The sequence below is a fragment of the Spinacia oleracea genome, chromosome 6, assembly GCF_020520425.1.
Source record: "Spinacia oleracea cultivar Varoflay chromosome 6, BTI_SOV_V1, whole genome shotgun sequence".
Classification (NCBI taxonomy): Eukaryota; Viridiplantae; Streptophyta; class Magnoliopsida; order Caryophyllales; family Amaranthaceae; genus Spinacia; species Spinacia oleracea.
Window position 1 is genome coordinate 122,004,337 of NC_079492.1, and position 18,204 is coordinate 122,022,540.

Below are 18,204 nucleotides of genomic sequence, written 5' to 3' on the forward strand. Positions count from 1 at the left end.
TATTTTTCCTGAACTTATCTTATTTGAAATTATCTGAACTTATTAGAATTTATCAAAACTTATTTTAGTTAAAAATTATACTTGGTCAAACCTTATTTTTCCTGAACTTATCTTATCTGAACTTAATTGAACTTATCTGAACTTATTTTTCATGAAATAAGTGGAAACAAGGTGAATAGAACACAACCTAAGTGTATTTTAATTTATTGTACTGTTATTAACAAACATTTTAAAAGTATTATTAATACTATTTGGAAAATATACTCGTTTACAATGTAAAATAAATTTCATAAATATTAACTTGCATACTACGCACGTAATACATTCGAACTTATCTATACTATATATTAAAAAGTGTTTCTACAAACGTTTACATGCCACGTGACGCTCTCCTTCAATCCACAAATCCATGCCATATATCCACTTTCATTAGTATAAGATTTGAACCTGCAACCTCCACTTTCAACACTAGACCATTAACCAATTGAGCTACAATCTTTTAGATGTTATCTATGCAAAATTAAAATTAATATAATATAGAAAAATTATCATCTAGAAAAATTATGTTCTGAAAAAACACAAACAAAATTTCAATAAAAAAACATATGATAATTACTGTTAGTCACGAAATAACCCGGGGCATTGCCCGGGTCCAAATACTAGTTTAATTATTTAAAAGGAATAAATATACCTGGGAAGAATGAAGTATATTGGTTGCAATCAAAGTCTTGTCCCATTAAACTGAAAATTAACACCATATTGTACAATTCACAATTTATTAGGCGAGATAAAAAATGACCAACACAAACAAATTTTATTAAAAAGTCATAAAACAAAATACTCTATTATATATAATTTTTCCAATAACAAAAAAAAAACAATAATAAGTTAATAACCATATGGTAAACTCCGACGATGTATCCAATATGCATTCATGCCATAAAATCTCTAACTTGAAGTATTCTCAATTCATTTTTTTTATCTTTTTTTTTAGATTAAATTTACTTTGGCTTTATCTTTTTTATTTAAATTATATTTACCTTAGCTTTATCTTTTTTATGGGTGTTGCTAAATGCAGAAAATAATATCTTTATGCAAAATTAAAATGACAAAACTGCCCCTGAAAAACCCACACCTCAAAATTTATTCTGGTTCATTATAACCGTTATTAGGCCTTTTTTTTATTTTCTTTCCTATTGATAGGAAGTGGGCATTTATATTTGATGACAAAATTGACAATCTAACCTAAAATTTTATCCTAGTTTATTAACTACTCCCTCCATTTCTTTTTGATGTATCCATTTCAGAAAGTGGGGAGTTTTTAAGAAAATTGGAATCTTGGTTTGTATTAGTATAAGTGTAATGATTGGGTGTAAGAAAAATGATTGTATGTAAGAGATTATAATAAAAAAAAGAAGAGAGAAAATAATAAAGAAATAAGGTAAGAGAGAGGAGTGATAATGATGGGTGATAAAGGAGGTGAGAGAGTGGGTATATGGGGAAAGGAAAAGAATTAAATAATAGGGGTGGGGAAATTTAGGTGGGAATATGGGTAGAATCTTTAGGTATTTTGGTAATTAGATAGAAATGTAAGGGTATTTTAGGATCAAATGTATGTCCAAAAATAGAAACGGATACAACAAAAAGAAACGCTTAAAATGGAAACGGATACAACAAAAAGAAATGGAGGGAGTATTTTATTAAACTTAATTAGCTTTTTTCTCCATAATAACTTTATTCTAGTTGTAATCTAATCTGATTAATTTTTGAGTGATGGTTTGTGAATTTATTTTCTATTCTTTAAACAGAAAAAGAAATAAATAAATAAAATAAACAAAACGATTTCAATTCAATTATTTTCATGTATTCTTGCTCCCAAAGCACTTTAATTGAAAGTTCAAAAAAACTGAATTGCGAAAATGGAGAGCATGCATGTTTGGAGCTCAAAAAGTGCAGAAATGGAAGTGATGAGGGAGGTAACCGGTAAACGAAAGATGATTTTTATTTTTTATTTTTATTTTAAATAAGGGTAGTATGGACATTTTTAGTTTTGCAAAGAGTAATTTTTTTTCTGCATTTAGAAATTATGTTTTTTATAGATTAAATTTATCTTGCTTTATCTTTTATATTTAAATTAAATTTACCTTTGATTTTATCTTTTCCTACTACTTCCGCAACCGCCGAGGGGTCGCAATTCCGTCGCGCGTTACCCACTCTGCAACACCTCTCTCTCAAACAACCCAATCTCTGCTACTCCGCCGTCACCAACAGCCATTGCTGCTACTACTACTTAACCTATATTCCAATTCGGTTCCCCCAATACCATCATCTCCTAATTCGAAAACCTAATTGTTGAGTTTTTGAAAAACGTCGTTAATGCCGGGGATAACGGCATCCATGGAGCCAGTCGAACGACAGTCGTTAAAGAAGCTCAGCTTCAAGTCCCTTAAACGTGCTCTTGACGTTTTTTCTCCTCTTCATGGTCAATTCCCTCCTCCTGATTCCGAAAGGTCCTCTCCTTGCTCAAAACCCTAATTTTAATTTCTTGGTTTTATTGGATTTTTTAATTTATTTTGATGTGATGCCTTCTTTATAATTTTAATGTTCTATTTTTTTTTGTTTTTCAATTGTGCAGTAAAAAGATACGGTTGAGCCACAAGGTTAGTGAATCACTGCAAATTTAAACATTGCTGTTCTTGTTAAATTTAGGTTTTTTTTTTTTCGTTCTTCTGATAATTGGTGTTTTTGATTTCCGAAAATATTTGAAGATTTGTTTAGAATATGGAGGAATTAAACCTGCTTTAGCTCAGCCTCAGCCTACTAAGCAGAATCAAGGGCGTTCCTCGTCTGCTCCATCTGATCCCCTTGCTCTCCCTGGTACTTTTTGTGTTCTTCTTTGTTTTTATTTTGACTATTATTAGTTATTTTTGTGTTTTTTAAGTAACTTTTTGTGTGTATGAGTACCCTATGACTTGTTTTTACTGTTAATCAGCCCCGGAAGATGCACAAAGAGGAGGATCTCATAATGCTCTAGTGGTTGCTCCAGCACCACAGTCGAGACTGTACGTATCCTTACTGGTTTTCTTTGACTTTTTAAGTGTTGGGTTGGGATTATAAAGTGTTAATATCCTCTGTCAAATCCATTTAGGTGTCATAGCGAACTTTTTATCTGGCTGTATTTTGATTAGTGGAACTCCTGTTGATTCACTCTTTGGAATCGAATAGCATGTTTTAAACTTGGAGGAGACTGAGTGTCAAATAACACAGGATAACCTTCAGTTTTGAATTGAATTAGAAAGATTGGAATTATAATTTTTTCACCTAATTCATAGTTGTTACAGTTCTCATATGTTATGTTTTGCTTCTTTTTTTGTTTTCAGGAATGAAGTTGGTCCTAGTAAAAGCAATACACTTATCTCTATTCCTGGTTCTTCTGAAAGGTATATAGCTTTACTCTTCTTTTTTTGTTGCACACTTGCACATGTTATTAGGTTGCTCAGTTTTCCATGTTTGCCTACTTATCCAAATTCATTTGTGTTATGCGCAAGGACTAAAGGCTTCGTTTCACAGATAGTTTACTCTCTTCATGCTAGTTACAAAATTATATTGTGGAGTGCAATGACTAATGCTTTTGTATTTGCCTTAATCGGTACTTTTGAGTCATTGCAGCGAGGCCCTTGATTATATTTTTATTCCCATTCTATGATTTGCCTTCAACTTTTACAGATATTTGATCTCTTATAGGAACAAACGAACAAGTTGGGGGGTTTTAACTATAATTGTGAACTTAGAAAGCTGATGTGTCCAGTGTCATTAATTATATCTTCTGTTTTACTTCTCCTTCCAATCTTCCCCCTTTTCTTTGTCTGGTTCCTCTCCTCAATCTGTTATCTATCTCCTCTCTCCAAGTCTACCTTCTGGATTGTGTAGGGTTTATTACTTTTAATTACTGTATTTTGTCGTTTGCTTTTGATTATAGTTCAAACTTTGAGTTTTGGATGTGGTCTATGTAGCCTTAGGTCCGTAGCCTTCAGCTAATGTCTATATCATTGTTCCATGACAATTTTTTTTGGTTATAATAGTTATTTTGAAGCCATGATAACTAATTCTACTCTTTCTGTCCCTTAATAGTCTTCCCAATCTTTTGAGCACATAGTTCTAGGATACTTCTTGTGGTGGGTCATTGTTATGTTCGTTCTACACTAGGAGACGACTGCTTGTGCAGGCCATAAAGAAATCGAGGGAAAATATAGAAAGGGACGGGGGGGGGGGGGGAGAAAGAAAGATTTCATCGGGAAGGAGATATCAATGGATTCATTCGTGGCGTTGGGTTTACAACGAGAGGAGATAATCTTTCTTTCATTTTCTCTTTTCCTTTCAAACAGCTTAGAGCAACACATGGTTGTCCTTGGAAGTTTGTTTCACATGTGTTCAATTTCACCGAGGCTCAGGTAGGTGATGAGTCTGATGATTATTGAATTTGTTTTTGGGAAGATGTTTAGTCTGTAGAGAAGTCTTTCGGAGATAATTTCCCTTAACTATATCAATTGTCTATACTCCACAATGCCCTAGGCCTGGTTTTTGTTTTAGAGACCGTCACATGATAGGAAGAAGAAGGAACTCACTTCTTTACTAGAGTTACTCGATTTTCAATTATGTGCACCAGGGGATTCTAGGTTGTGGACCAGGGATTCAACAGGATCTTTACTAGTAAATATTAATATTTTCTTAGTTGCTTCAGTTAACCCCCTTAGTTTCTTGCTTTTCTAGTAGTAAGCTTTATTTGGAAAACAAGTGCCCCTCTTAAGGGGAGGCCGGGAGTGCTTTTGTGTGGACTTTGGTGTTGGGGAGGATTAACACTAATGGCATGTTCCAAAATTGAAAGTTGCATTTTGATATTTCACCAGTTATCTTCTTGCTTCCCTGATGTGCTGTTTGTGAGTCTTGTTCACATTTTTTTTATTACATCGTGAAATTGCAAGGTACCTTTTTGGAGGAAGTTTTTTAGTTTGCATGAAAAATCATAGGTTTTCCCTTTCAAGGTTATGGATTGGCTGCAAGTTTGTTTTAGGGGGTTATATAAGAGTAAGGAAAAGAAGTTATGACACAATACTTTAACAGTAATTCCGTTGTGTATGATCGGAGTGCAACTCCGGTGTCTTTTCACATGTTTCTTTTTCTTCTGATTTGTTTTGGGCCAAAGAAAAGTATTTAACGTCACTAGGGGTTAAGGTGGGGTTGAATTTCAAGTATCACCTAGTTGTCCTTGTTTGATTGCACTCTTTTTTCCCAACTTTTAACAATCCATTTTTCATATGAAAAATGATGGCAAGGTACTAAGGGTAAATACTGCGAAATATAATTTAATATTTAGCGGACCCATATAAAGAAGAAATGAGAAGTCTATTTGGGACAAACCAACAACAACAACAACAACAACAAAGCCTTAGTCCCAAAATGATTTGGGGTCGGCTAACATGAATCGTCGTAGGAGATCGTCATTGTCACCAATCAAACCAGAAAGGAGCAGGAAGTAAGGAAGAGAAAGTGAAATTAATGAAAGTAGGATAAGAGAAAAAATGTATATATATATATATATATTATAGAAGAAATATTGTAAGAGATAATAAAAAATAAGTAAAATAAGTATCCAAATAGCATGTGAAATTTAAAAAAATAAAAATAAAAAAAATAAAAAAATAAAAAAATAAAAAAATAAAAAAATTGAAAGAAATTTAAAAATAAAATAAAAGTAAAAAATAAAACTAAAGGGAATCAGACACATTGAAGTTGTATAAGTCAAATAAAGTCATCAATGTATATTTTCTCCCTCCACTCTGTCCTATCCAACGCCATATTTTCCTCAATTCCAAGAAAGCTCATATCGTGCTCAATCACCTTCCTCCAAGTTTTCTTAGGCCTTCCCCTACCCCTTGCAATTCTATCCCTTTGCCACCCTTCTATCCTCCTAACCGGGGCATCATGTGATCTTCTGCTTACGTGTCCAAACCATCTTTCTATTTGGGACAAACCAAAATGGAAAAATAGGAAGACTTTTAAGTAACTGTTCCAAGCTTCTCAAAGTGCTTCTCAAATTGAGAAACAAGAAATGGGCCAAACAAGAGGTAAGGAAAATGACTTCAGTTTATGTAGAAGCCCAAAACAACTTCTAGGGGCCCATTTAATGCAGAGAAGCGGAAGCTACAAAATGACTTCAGCTTCTGTTGAAGCCCAAAATCGTTTCTCGGGAGCCATTTCCTCCTATTGAATGAAATATTAACTGGACAATAATGCCCCTGATTTTGATAATAAATCCCCTGATATCCCACCTAAAAACATTATTGGTTCTTCACCTCCCTTCTCTCTCATTACATTCATGTCAGTGGAGAGTCTGGAGACCCATTGACTTAAAATATTTACTGGCGCCTACTCCTCGTCACACTTACCGGGATCGGAGAAATCAGCCTCCAAGCGACCACTATTTTTCAGCATGAGATCCGACCACTACCACACCCTCTCCTCCTCAAGACCCAACTTACTCACGCAAGATGGTTAATTAGTTACCCCCATCTATTTTTGTATTTCCTCCTCATCTCCACCTTATTTCATTTTCTTTTGTTAATTCAGCTCCACCTCATTTCATATGCTGCTAGAACTTTATAATGGTAGTCATAAGATGATTTGATGTAGATGTGGGGGTTTGGTGGTGTTGGGCTGGTCGTGTTGGGCCGTTTTGGGTGAGTTACACGGTTGGATTTGAGTGGTGATCCAATCGGCGATGGCGTCTTTTATGAAACAGAAGTTGGAGATCTGTTCATATGAACGAATTGATTGAATAAGTTTCAGAAAGGTGAAGAAGAAATGGAAGGTGGACTTGATTGGTGATGTTGTTGTTGATCGATCTCCTCTGATCTCTGCTTATCTGCTATGATTTATCATTAACAATTTGGGGTTTTTTTCTTTTTACTTTTCTAAAATTTAAATTAAATAGATTATAAACTCTTAGAAAATAATTGGCCAAACGGTCTAAAAATGTTTCTGTTCATATCTACTTTTATATTTCATAGACAAACACTTCTATTTCTCAAAATACTTCTTAGAAACAGAACTCGTCCTCTAGAAACTTGGCCAAACAGTGCCTAAGGGATATATCATATATGCTATTTAATATTGGTCCCTTTATTTTAGAAGTTATTCCCATTAACTAGTTATTATGGTTGATATCATGGTTATCTGATTTTTTACTATTTTACATAGTAGTGCACCATATACAACTCAATGCCTAATTTAATTTTTTTGAAGCACTTAATGTACTAGTATTTGTACAAATATTTGTGTGTAACTAGGCCTTTTAAACCAGTCGGCATGACATCTTTTCGCTAGTTGTCTCATGATTAGTCCTATTTAAATCCACTTAATAAGCATTGAGTTAACTTGTGTGTGACAATTCAAGGTTTTCAACGTCTGCACTTATGGAAAGGATTCCAAGTAGATGGCCAAGACCTGTGTGGCGTGCTCCATGGAAGAACTACAGGGTGAGAATTTTTTGTTTTATTATTTTCTTTTTTCTAAAGTTGCAGTTTTCTGTAAGTTCCTCAAGTTCATTTTAAATTTTAGTGGCTAATAAGGTTAATTTGGCTTTGGCTTGTTCATATCTTGGATTTATCGTATAATTTTTTCTTGTTGTGGTTACATTGTAAAAATCGATAAAGCACTGCTTTTATCTGTATCTTCCATGTTACGTGCCACCTCTACTTCACTGCTTATGTTGCCTTTGCCTCTCTAAAACGATAGGAAAACAAGTTAGAAATTCTTAGAAGTTATATGGCAAAGGGTCTTAGATATATTGCAAAGGAGAGGACGCACTTCCCTTTGAGTAGATGGGAGCCGTATAAGAAGTAAGGATGGGGTTGAAGGGGAGTGACAAATAGTATGGTGTATCAGGAGGCTATATTGTAGTAGGGCAAAGATTTTTACCGAGGAAGGGTTTGTTGAATAAGTACTCTTTGAGAAATGGAAAACTGGAAATGATGGTGCTGGTTTTGCTGCAACAAAAGAAGTGGGTGCAAAGGTCGTCAAATGGTTATATCATGAACGGCCCCCAGCATTTTCCTCTTCCAATCACAATGAGAAAGGAAATCTAAGGTGGAGCAGACACACTAAATGTACTCTCAAGTAGTGTCTGAACTTTTGAGGTAAATGCCGCCACCTTCTGCTCACAGACCACACCCACCCTTACCCCATGAAGAAGTGGATAATTAGACACAATTATTGGATGCCGGCTGCACCATTAAGTGGATTCTTGGTGGATTTTTTTGCCATTATTTATCCATTTCTCTCTCTTACATGTATAAGGAATTGGTAATGTGTGGCTTGGGAAGATGGAATGGGAGATAACTCTAGTGGGAAGGAAGTTGTGGTGGAATCAGTCGTAGTCAGGTGCTCAGGTTGGAGAAGAGAAAGGGAGGTGTGGCGGTGGTCTGGTAAGGGAGGGGGGAGGGCTTCCAGATTTTGGGAAGTTGGTGGTGCAATTGTGGCAGTGGTCTTTGAAGGTAGGGGCGTCAGTTGTCAAGGAAATGAGTGGAGATGATATAGAAGGATTCATCTTGGTACTTGTATTTATTATTAACATAAGGGGAGTGGTTGGTACGTCCCACAGTCTTGAATTTCATGTCTGTATCTTTGTACCTGTTATTCCTCATGGACTTCAAAGTTCAAACATGTGTAATTATGTGGATTATTTCAAAGGCATATTAACCTGTATTAGGGCCTGGTATTTGTCATGCATAATGTTCTAAACTAGGTGGCTCATGCTTCATGGTCAAAGTGTAACTGTATAATTATGCACCCATTTCTATGTTATTTTTGTGCTTACTTATTACATGTTGCATCTTCTGATTTGTGCAGGTAATAAGTGGCCACTTGGGATGGGTGAGATCGCTTGCCTTTGATCCGAGTAACAATTGGTTTTGTACGGGTTCAGCTGATCGTACTATTAAGGTTTAACTTTTCTCCTGTCAAAAATAAAATTTCGAAGACAATAGCTATGCATAAATCATTTTTACACAAATGCTGTCACAATGGTTAAGCTTATGGGGTGGTTACAGAACGACAAGAATGAATTTATTCTATTTAGGAAAATGAAGTGTAAATGTGTAATAGAGATGATTAGGATATTGGTTGGGCTAAAGTTGTAGGTTGTTTAATGCAAATTTGGAAATAAGTGCTGCATAAGCAGGGCGGGGAGTATACTCTTGACTTTTAGATGTATGCTGAAAAAATTGGACTATGCTGGTCTTTAGCTGATCCAACGTCAACAAGATCTAATAGTTCTGAAAGAACTAAGAATACTTAATAAAATTGGTTTCATAAGTGCAGGTTCCTGTTCTAAATAAGATCACTAATATCATGCTCTTTTTTTTTTTTTGCCTTTTCTCCCCTCTCGTCCTAGGGTAGTGGTTTGTCACCTCAAACTAGGAATACACACACATGCGTGCACACACTCCCACACACGTGCGCACACACACACATCCATCCCGACACCACATAAATAAATGTCACTTGGCAATCACTTTAATCTAACAGATTACCGTGTGTTAAATACAAAATCATAATGCAAACTTTATTATTTGTACTGAATATAATGAGTGATGCTTTTTGTTAAAAACAAGTGCAAGTTAATTATCCTTGCTACTAAAATGCTCATTTGAAACTTTTTCAGGATTAAATACTCTATATACATCACTTAATGGCAATTTATGTTGATTTTTCAAAGAACTTGAAGATTAAATGAATTGATGGTGTGTGTGTGTATACACATATCATATTCATCCTTGATGACTTAAAAGGATTGGAGAATTGTGAGTGTTATTTGTAAACCAAAATTTAGGGTCATTGCTGACAAGATTTCGTTATTGATTTAGATATGGGATGTAGCAACTGGGCATTTGAAACTTACTCTCACGGGACATATTGAACAAGTTAGAGGTTAGTACCATAGGAGTTTGATGTTAGAATTGAAGTTCTACTGTGTATAATATATGTTATATGCTTAGTTATTTACATTTCCTTTCAGGGCTCGCTGTTAGCCAGAGACATACCTATATGTTCTCTGCTGGTGATGATAAAATGGTGAAGTGCTGGGATCTTGAGCAAAATAAGGTAAGATAACATCAGAGTACATAATTCTGGTTAAACCTCTACTTGTTGTATGTTTAGCTATCTAATTTTGCCAGTTTCTTCTTTGCTTGTGTTTTTGTTTCTTTTTTCTAGTTTGATTTCACTTTTGCGTCTTCAACTGTAATCTTATCGTTATGAATTTCTTGGAGTAGGTTCTCTTGTTCTATGTGAGTTTTTGATGTATAAATGTTTTAAAACCCTATTTCAATAAAGAGCCTCTGAGTAAAGGTCTTCTCCTATCTTTTAACTGTGTGGATGCTGGCAACATCCCTTTTTGCTACACTTTTTTGTTTGTTTTATTATATTCCTTTTATATGCATAATATTCTGAGATTATCTTTCCTAATTCTTCATTTCCAATCATCATTGAGGACAGTATGTCCTGTTGACATAATTTCTAAATGAACATAAACAGTTACGAGGGTAATATAAACTAAATACACAAGATGCTAAACAATGTACTTCCGCTCTTGTTGCCTTAAATGAGATACTGTGTGCGGGATATCTGTAGATAGCGTGTTAGGATATTTGTTGCCTGTTGGATAGAAAATGTGCTATCCAAAGCCTACACCGAAGGAAGGGGAATTTTGAATATGAATTGGTTTGTTGTTGGAACGTATACAAAGAAGGTTTTCTTTCAATAATTCGCATGTCCTCACTTTCTGGCAATTGTAGCTTACAAAAGCTTTTTTGTTCAGGTGATTCGCGCTTATCACGGCCACCTAAGTGGAGTTTACTGCCTGGCTCTTCATCCCACTCTTGATGTATTGCTTACTGGAGGTCGTGATTCGGTTTGCCGGGTATGTCTTTTTTGTATGAAGAGTTCCTTATATCTTTTGTAATGCAACTGTTTAAGCTATCGTTATTGGGAATCTGCTCTCAAGTTTTATGTTTGAATGAATATGATTTTGATCTAATTTTCAGGTTTGGGACATACGTAGTAAAACACAAATCTTTGCTTTGTCAGGGCATGATAACACAGTCTGTTCGGTTTTCAGCCGACCCACGGTATGTCAGCTCCTTTCGGGAAAGTAGTGGCTTGCTTGTTTCTCCATTTTTGATGAAGAGACTGTTTTAGTAACTTTTTATTTGAGTTGTCTTACACATTAGGCACATTGTTCTAGTATGCTCCCTCCGTTGCAGATTAGTTTTGACACTTGACATGACAATTTCAGGGAATAAATTGTTCAGTTATCAATTGTTTAGTACTTTAGTTATCAATTGTTATTTTGTTGAAAAAGTAGATGTGAAAGGAGATAGTGGAATGTTTTTATTTTCTTTTGTTGAAAAAGAGGATGATTGGAGACAGCGGGGTATTTATTTTTATCGAGTCTGGACCTAACTTTTGTGTAGTGGAAAGAAACTTGTAACAAAATAATAGTACTCCGTAGACCTTTTCCTGAATTGCAAGTGTAGATGAATACGGAAATTACAAAAACTAATCCGGGACAAAGGGAGGAGCATTGATTGGAACTTTTTCCTTGCAACAACTATGACATGTCCTTAATTTTCACCGCCCACCTTGTCTCTAATTTTTGTCCCTTTGTGTATACTTTATGGAAAAACTTGGTCCGATTGTCTCAGTGCCTTCAATGCGTGAGTTTTAGGTTATTTCCCTCTTATTCAACAGTAGATTTGACATAAATGTTTGAGGGAGGGTAAGTGTATAGCAGGCGTGCCGAGGTGCCAGGCGACTGAGATGAAGTGCCTTTATATGCACTTAGGTGAGTCAACTTCGTTGAGGTGCCAGGCGACTGGGATGAGGTGCCAGGCGACTAGGTGAGTCAACTTCGTTGAGGCGTATCCGAGGCGTACAGCAGTCAAGTTATCTAATTATTATATTAATGCACCTCACATCAATGAGGCGCACTGAGGTGCAGCAGGACCCTTATTGCCTCAGTGCTCTTTGAACCTTTTTATACATTGGAGGGTTGGAAAAGGACAGGGAGCAGAATAAGCAGAAAAGTTTAAGATGAGATAATGGGATCTGTAGGTACACTGGTACAGTCTTCTGGATTCTGATAGCATGGACTGGTTGGAGGTAAACTCGTGGTTTATCCTCCTGGGCCTCTTAGCAGTGATTGAGATCCATTTAAGTTTTCTCATTGGTGGTAGTGTTCCTGACACTTTTTCGGATAGTGTTTTAAGAGTGGCTTTCTATTCATCTGGGGACATCCACACCTGCTTGTTGCAATTTTGATTCTTGAGGTTTATGATGAAATTTAGATGTATCACTATGAGTTCTACAAGTTGGACTTCACAGTTGGAAAGTTGTGATATAACTTCTTAATGAGAGGATTAAGGTTCTGTGTATGATGTTGAATTTTTTTCGGGATGTTGGCTGGTGTATAAGGTGAATTGTTGAAGCCTTTTGATCATTGCAGTACACATTGTGCATCTTAAATATGTTAGGATTGCCAGTGGACAGGGAGGCTTAAATTTGATAGTATAATGAAAGTGTCTGAAAATGCTTATTCACCCTTTAAACCAGTACTGGTAAATTATCAATTCTTTATAGTATGATTCCGACAAGTGATGCACTGGAGCAAGTGAGCAACTCAGAAAATCAAACATTTTGTAATTTTTGAAACCCGGCAGTAGTGATGAGTAACCTGTATTGGTCTTTGCCAAAGATTGACAACCTATTAAATTTTCAATAGGTTGTAAAATGGACTCTTGTTATAGTAATTATGCTCAGTGCTGAGCTTGTGTAGAAGAATTCTTTACCCTGTTGGTGTTTTTTTACTTAGGAGTTGGTTAACATAAAAGAACTGAAGATTAGGCTATTGGTTACATCGTCAAAATGATCATAATGAACTAAATTTATTTGATGGACAGTATTTTGTTTAAATAATTACTCTGGTGGGACCGTGGGAGTCTGGGAGATGTTATGTAGCCGCCTCAATGAACATTTGGCTGCAACACAATGGGTGTGATCTAACTTGGAAGTATGAGTGGTTTGATCTTAACTTAGTATACAGACTATACACTAAATTGATGAATATTGAAGGCCACATCAAGGATACAGATTGTATAGTGAAGTTCTCTTGGAAGATATTACTTTAGTTTCAAAAGGCGTGTGAGGTGCACCAAGGCTTTGAGCCCAAATCTGAATTAAATTGATTATAATTCAAAATAAGTCGTTGAAAAACTACTCTGTAAAACCCTTTAGAAATAAAAATTCAGAGAAGAGGGGTAGGTGTGGGTGCCACATGGCCCATGTGACTACTTCAGTCACTTATAAGGGAGAGTTGGGAGAAAAAGAAAAAGTCTTAAAATACAGTTGCTTGTACAGCTCAAAGAGGAAAAAGGGAGAAAAAGAAAAAGTAGGAGGTTAGGAGCTGGTTCAAGACTGTTGCGGAAGAGAAAAAATAAGAGATGGAAGAAAAAGGTGTGTGTGGGTGACAGAGAGGGTTTGGTTTCATGACTGAAATTGAAGATATTTCATGGATGAAAAGATGGCTTTGCTCATTTAATTTGAAGAAATTTGTTTCTTTTTTTTCTTTTTTTTCTTTTTTTGATTTTCCTTGTGTCCTGACTTGCCTAGCCCCTGGACGCGCTTTTTTTGACTAAGTGTTTTACTCTTGAGCTTATGAATGTGGGAACGAGAAACCAGAAGGTGGAGGGTGGAGTCAGTGTTACTTGTAAGACGTCTAACTGTCTTTTCATATCAGGTCAAACTAGGTGTTATAGTGGTAAACCCTCCTTTTACTGTGTCGCTCTATCTTTTTTCTGGTATTGTTTGCTCCTTTTCAATGTGGTCGAATTTGTTTGACTTTTGCAAGAGTTAGGAACGAACACTATTTCCATCACGTCTTATATTGATGGCTTAGTTTTCTCCTTTTATTGTTATAGTCCCTTCAGTTGTTTTCAGACTTATATTGCTATCCAAATCTTATTACAAAATTCTCTTTGCCAGGATCCTCAAGTGGTGACGGGCTCACATGATTCAACCATAAAATTCTGGGACCTGAGACATGCAGGAAAAACAATGACAACACTAACACATCATAAGAAGTCTGTACGGGCAATGGCCTTGCATCCTAAAGAGTGTGTAGCTAATTTTTGCTCTCTTACTTAATCTTTTTCCTCTTGCTGTAACTCCTGTCTGTTTACTATCTCGTGGATAATTGAATATGGTTTTCTGTGTTTTTTTTGGTGCTGCTTTAACCTCGTTATGCACTTTGTGGTATTATAGGAATATGTTTGCATCAGCCTCTGCTGACAACATAAAGAAGTTTGCCCTTCCAAAAGGAGAGTTTATGCATAACATGCTGTAAGTCCTAAAAACTTCTAGAATGCATAGCTTATATTTATATTGCCCCATATCTCGTCATTTCTAACTCGGCATAAAATATTTATGCTTCAAACTATTTTGGCTGGAAATTAGATGTTGTGTGGCTTTACTAGTGAGAAGTCTGTTGTCTTATGATCTATTTGGTCTCTCCATCCTTTTTGGGACAGGTCTCAGCAAAAAACAATTATAAATGCAATGGCTGTCAACGAGGAAGGAGTCTTGGCTACAGCAGGTTTGTTTTTCGTTTTGTTTGTTCAAACATTGCTTCAAAATTTTCTGGTTGATCCTTGGCCACGAGTTTGCTCAAATGTGATAATCTTTGAGCTGGTTGATTGTTGATATTGTTAGAACTCGTTTTGTTTGCTCTAGAGCCTTTTGATATGATGTCTGTGTCAATATAATTTAATTAGCATATGATCACTTCTATGATTTCAACTAAAGGAATATTTTGTCTTTTAGGTATCAGTCAATATGCTAGGTCGTAGGATACATAGCTTATGTAAACTTAAAACCTGCTGTCTCCATTTATTTTTAGGAAAATGTTAAGCACAAACCTCAACCATTCACAAGCTATACAAATGAATACAACCTTAATACATAAAATACAATTACAATCCTAAAGCTGCTAATGCCTGCTTACAAAGAGAACTAGAGAAGAATACAAAACAAACAAAATTCCAAAATGAGTGAAACTCGTAACCTTTACTTGCCTGTCAAAATCATTTTATTTAGCATTAAGCGTATTTTGTGAAGTGGAAACCCTAAACATTTTTCATTAAATGCCAACTTAATACTCCCTCCGTTTGCCTGAGTTCAAGTTTCATAGAAACCTACTCACCCCATTCCTTTTTATTCTTTTCCTTTGGTACCATGCACACGGATTTAGCCTAATAAATAACGGCTTTGATTCCTTTATTTTTTTAATTAAATAATAGCGTAATTAATTAAACAAGGTGAGTGGAGTGAAAAAATGGGGAATGATGAGGTGAATTCAATGTTTGAATATTTTATAAAATTTGGGAACGGTGTTTTGTGGATTGTTAAAAGGAAATATTCTAAACGTAAATTAAAAAAAGGAACGCCCAAAACAGAATATGTAAAGAATTAAAAGGAACAGTGGGAGTGGAGCTCAAGAAAGGGACCACTCGAGTGGGTACTTTCACCTTTAGGAGGTGAGAGATAGAGTAAGGGATTGATTAAAATTTAAGGGTTCCACAAGGAGAGAGATAAGGACGACTTTACAACGAAAGTGTTTTGAGTAAATAGAGAGGAAGGGAGTAATAGTTTGCCGTAAAGGGAGTAATGTAAAAGTCAGTAGAACTCAGACAAAATTGATGAAAACAGAAAATGAGTACAACTTTGGAAAACGGAGGGAGCACCATTTTGGTAAAAGCCACGGAGGGAGTACTAAATTTAGGGAATTATGAACCTTAAAGGCTAATTAGCACGGGTAAGTAGGTGACAAACAACCATTGGGGACTGTGGACCCTGAAGTAAGAAACGCTTTTTGTGTTTTGAATAATATTTGTTAGTTGGATTATCTGAGAATTCTTTGTGTTATTATCTGTGTTCAGTTGTATGAGATCATTTGTCAATCAATCTTCTTTATTGATTGCAACATCATTATTTTCTTTTACATTGTTTGTATAGGTGACAATGGGAGCCTTTGGTTTTGGGACTGGACGAGTGGTCATAATTTTCAGCAATCTCAAACTATTGTGCAACCTGGTATGTTTTATTGTCTGAGTGCTTGTTATTGGTGTTTTGAGATCAGAAGGTAAAATAAGGACTACGCGCTAAGCTTATGATTCTGTTGCTGCAGGTTCATTGGATAGTGAGGCTGGCATCTATGCACTCTCTTATGATCTCACCGGTTCAAGGCTGGTGACATGTGAAGCGGATAAAACTATTAAGATGTGGAAAGAGGATGAGACGGCTACCCCTGAAACTCATCCTCTCAATTTCAAGCCACCTAAAGACATTAGACGCTTTTGATCGTTGTGACTGTTGTGATATGCTGAAACTTGAATCATTAGAGTATCTGTAAGTTTTTATTATCCATTGCTTATTGGTGTATCACTGTTTAAGTTTTTAGATGGTAAAGGAAGTCAATTAAGGGTTGGTTGGTTGGAGGAGAATATTTTTGAAATTCCTTTGACATGCAAAGCTGAATTGACGGTTACCTGCGTACGTTCCATGCTTTCTAGAATTTCCCACCTTGTAGGAATCAGGGGAGAGTACTGTTTTAATTTGTTTCGATATTTTAAAATTTATATACTTAACCTTTGCCAATTTCTGCTGATGTAGTCTGATTACAACTTCATTGATACATGACTACGGAGTACTCCCTCTGTCCCGGAATACTTGACCTGTTTTCCTTATTGGGCCGTCCCTTAATACTTGACCTGTTTCTAAAAATGGAAATATTCTAACAATATTATATTGTTTCTCACTCCACCCCTATTAACCCACCTACCCCTATTCCATACAAAAAATAATTAAAAATTCAACCCCTACTCTCATTTCCCACTAACTACATTAAAATAATACCCCACTATCAACTACTACCTATTAAATTAAGTAAGTCAATTCAAGTCCCTTAAACTCTGTGCCGGTCAAACCGGGTCGAGTATTCCGGGACGGAGGGAGTATTTGTTACTGAAAACTAGTACATATGTAGAAGTATCCAGCATATATAATTGGTGATGATCCTGGTAGAATACATGCTATTGTAGAAGGAATTATAACGGTCCAATTTTGATCATGCATGCCAACAGCCAGTTGTTTGTTACATTTACGCGTAGTAGATATGCTGCTTGGTATTATATTTGGTTGATTTCTTGACCCAATTGATAACTCACTGAGTGACTGCCTGCCCTCAGCTTACGGTAAACGTATGAGGCGAATCAACTCATGTCTGTCATCAATGTGCACCATGGACTTGGCTTCATGCATGTAAAGGTATTATAGATTTTGGCTGCTGCGTAACATTGGGCTTATTTTGTGTTGAAATGCTTTTTAGATTCGGGTTAGCAGCTGCAAAATGTATTACCGTTGGTGTCCCCGACCTGCCATTTATAAATGGTTCAATGTAGATGTATTATTTACACTTTATTTCATTTTTGATATAAATTTGTATTTTTTTTGGTAGGGAATGTATTTATGTTAATGAAAAGATATAGACTGCAGGAAACTGAAGTGTTGATAATACATTGTCCTGTCTTGAAAAAGAGAAAAAGAAGACTTGTTTACATGAATTGTCTAAACAAAGATTAGTCTCTTGATCGATAAATTGATTGGATTCAAGTGTTAGATCAGCCGAAAGGACCCTCCATTTTCATGTGCCATCTTTGAGGTGCCTGCACAAATACTAACAAAGACCACAAATGCAACATGGAATACACAAATAGCACTCCTTAAATAATTATATAGCTGATAAATAATTATGTAGCTGTTTAATAATCTTGACGTCAGTCATTAATCACGCATTCTTTACAAACCATGTTTAATATGAAAGCCTTGTTTAGCAAGATATACGTTATATACCCAACTGGCCAACTATGATCGGTCTAGTTAAAAATATGTACCTTACTTAAAGTCACTAAATTGTTACGTAGATTGCCTTATTTGTTCAACTTATATATATTTATGTTTTAATTGGTAATAGCTTATGGCAAAAATCTAGCAAACTTGCATAACATTTTGATTATTTTACTCCAAATCGGTTAT

At 35.6% G+C, this 18,204-nt stretch overlaps 1 protein-coding gene across 2 annotated transcripts; it reads left to right on the top strand.

The window, feature by feature from the left end:
• Nucleotides 1-1,759: 1,759 nt before the first annotated feature.
• On the top strand, nucleotides 1,760-17,726 carry LOC110805835 (protein pleiotropic regulatory locus 1). Of its 2 annotated transcripts, XM_022011452.2 has the most exons (17): nucleotides 2,131-2,510; nucleotides 2,636-2,660; nucleotides 2,769-2,877; nucleotides 2,993-3,062; nucleotides 3,381-3,440; nucleotides 7,454-7,535; nucleotides 8,908-9,000; nucleotides 9,924-9,987; nucleotides 10,076-10,161; nucleotides 10,877-10,978; nucleotides 11,103-11,186; nucleotides 14,098-14,228; nucleotides 14,377-14,454; nucleotides 14,643-14,707; nucleotides 16,126-16,203; nucleotides 16,298-16,518; nucleotides 17,358-17,726. In XM_022011452.2, exons 1-16 carry the CDS (start codon nucleotides 2,377-2,379, stop codon nucleotides 16,468-16,470), a joined length of 1,434 nt encoding a protein of 477 aa, XP_021867144.1. In that variant the 5' UTR covers nucleotides 2,131-2,376; the 3' UTR covers nucleotides 16,471-16,518; nucleotides 17,358-17,726. The 2 variants fall into 2 exon arrangements, with proteins under 2 accessions (XP_056687239.1, XP_021867144.1); XM_056831261.1 differs by lacking the exon at nucleotides 17,358-17,726 and having other exon boundaries at nucleotides 1,760-2,510; nucleotides 16,298-16,767.
• The last annotated feature ends 478 nt before the right edge of the window (nucleotides 17,727-18,204 follow it).

Excerpts from the sequence above, each read along its gene's own strand:
- LOC110805835 (XM_056831261.1), top strand. The coding sequence starts at position 2,377 with ATGCCGGGGATAACGGCATCCATGGAGCCAGTCGAACGACAGTCGTTA. Across the intron at positions 7,536-8,907 it reads CTCCATGGAAGAACTACAGG|GTAATAAGTGGCCACTTGGG; the intron begins GTGAGAATTTTT and ends TGATTTGTGCAG. Across the intron at positions 10,979-11,102 it reads GTCGTGATTCGGTTTGCCGG|GTTTGGGACATACGTAGTAA; the intron begins GTATGTCTTTTT and ends TCTAATTTTCAG.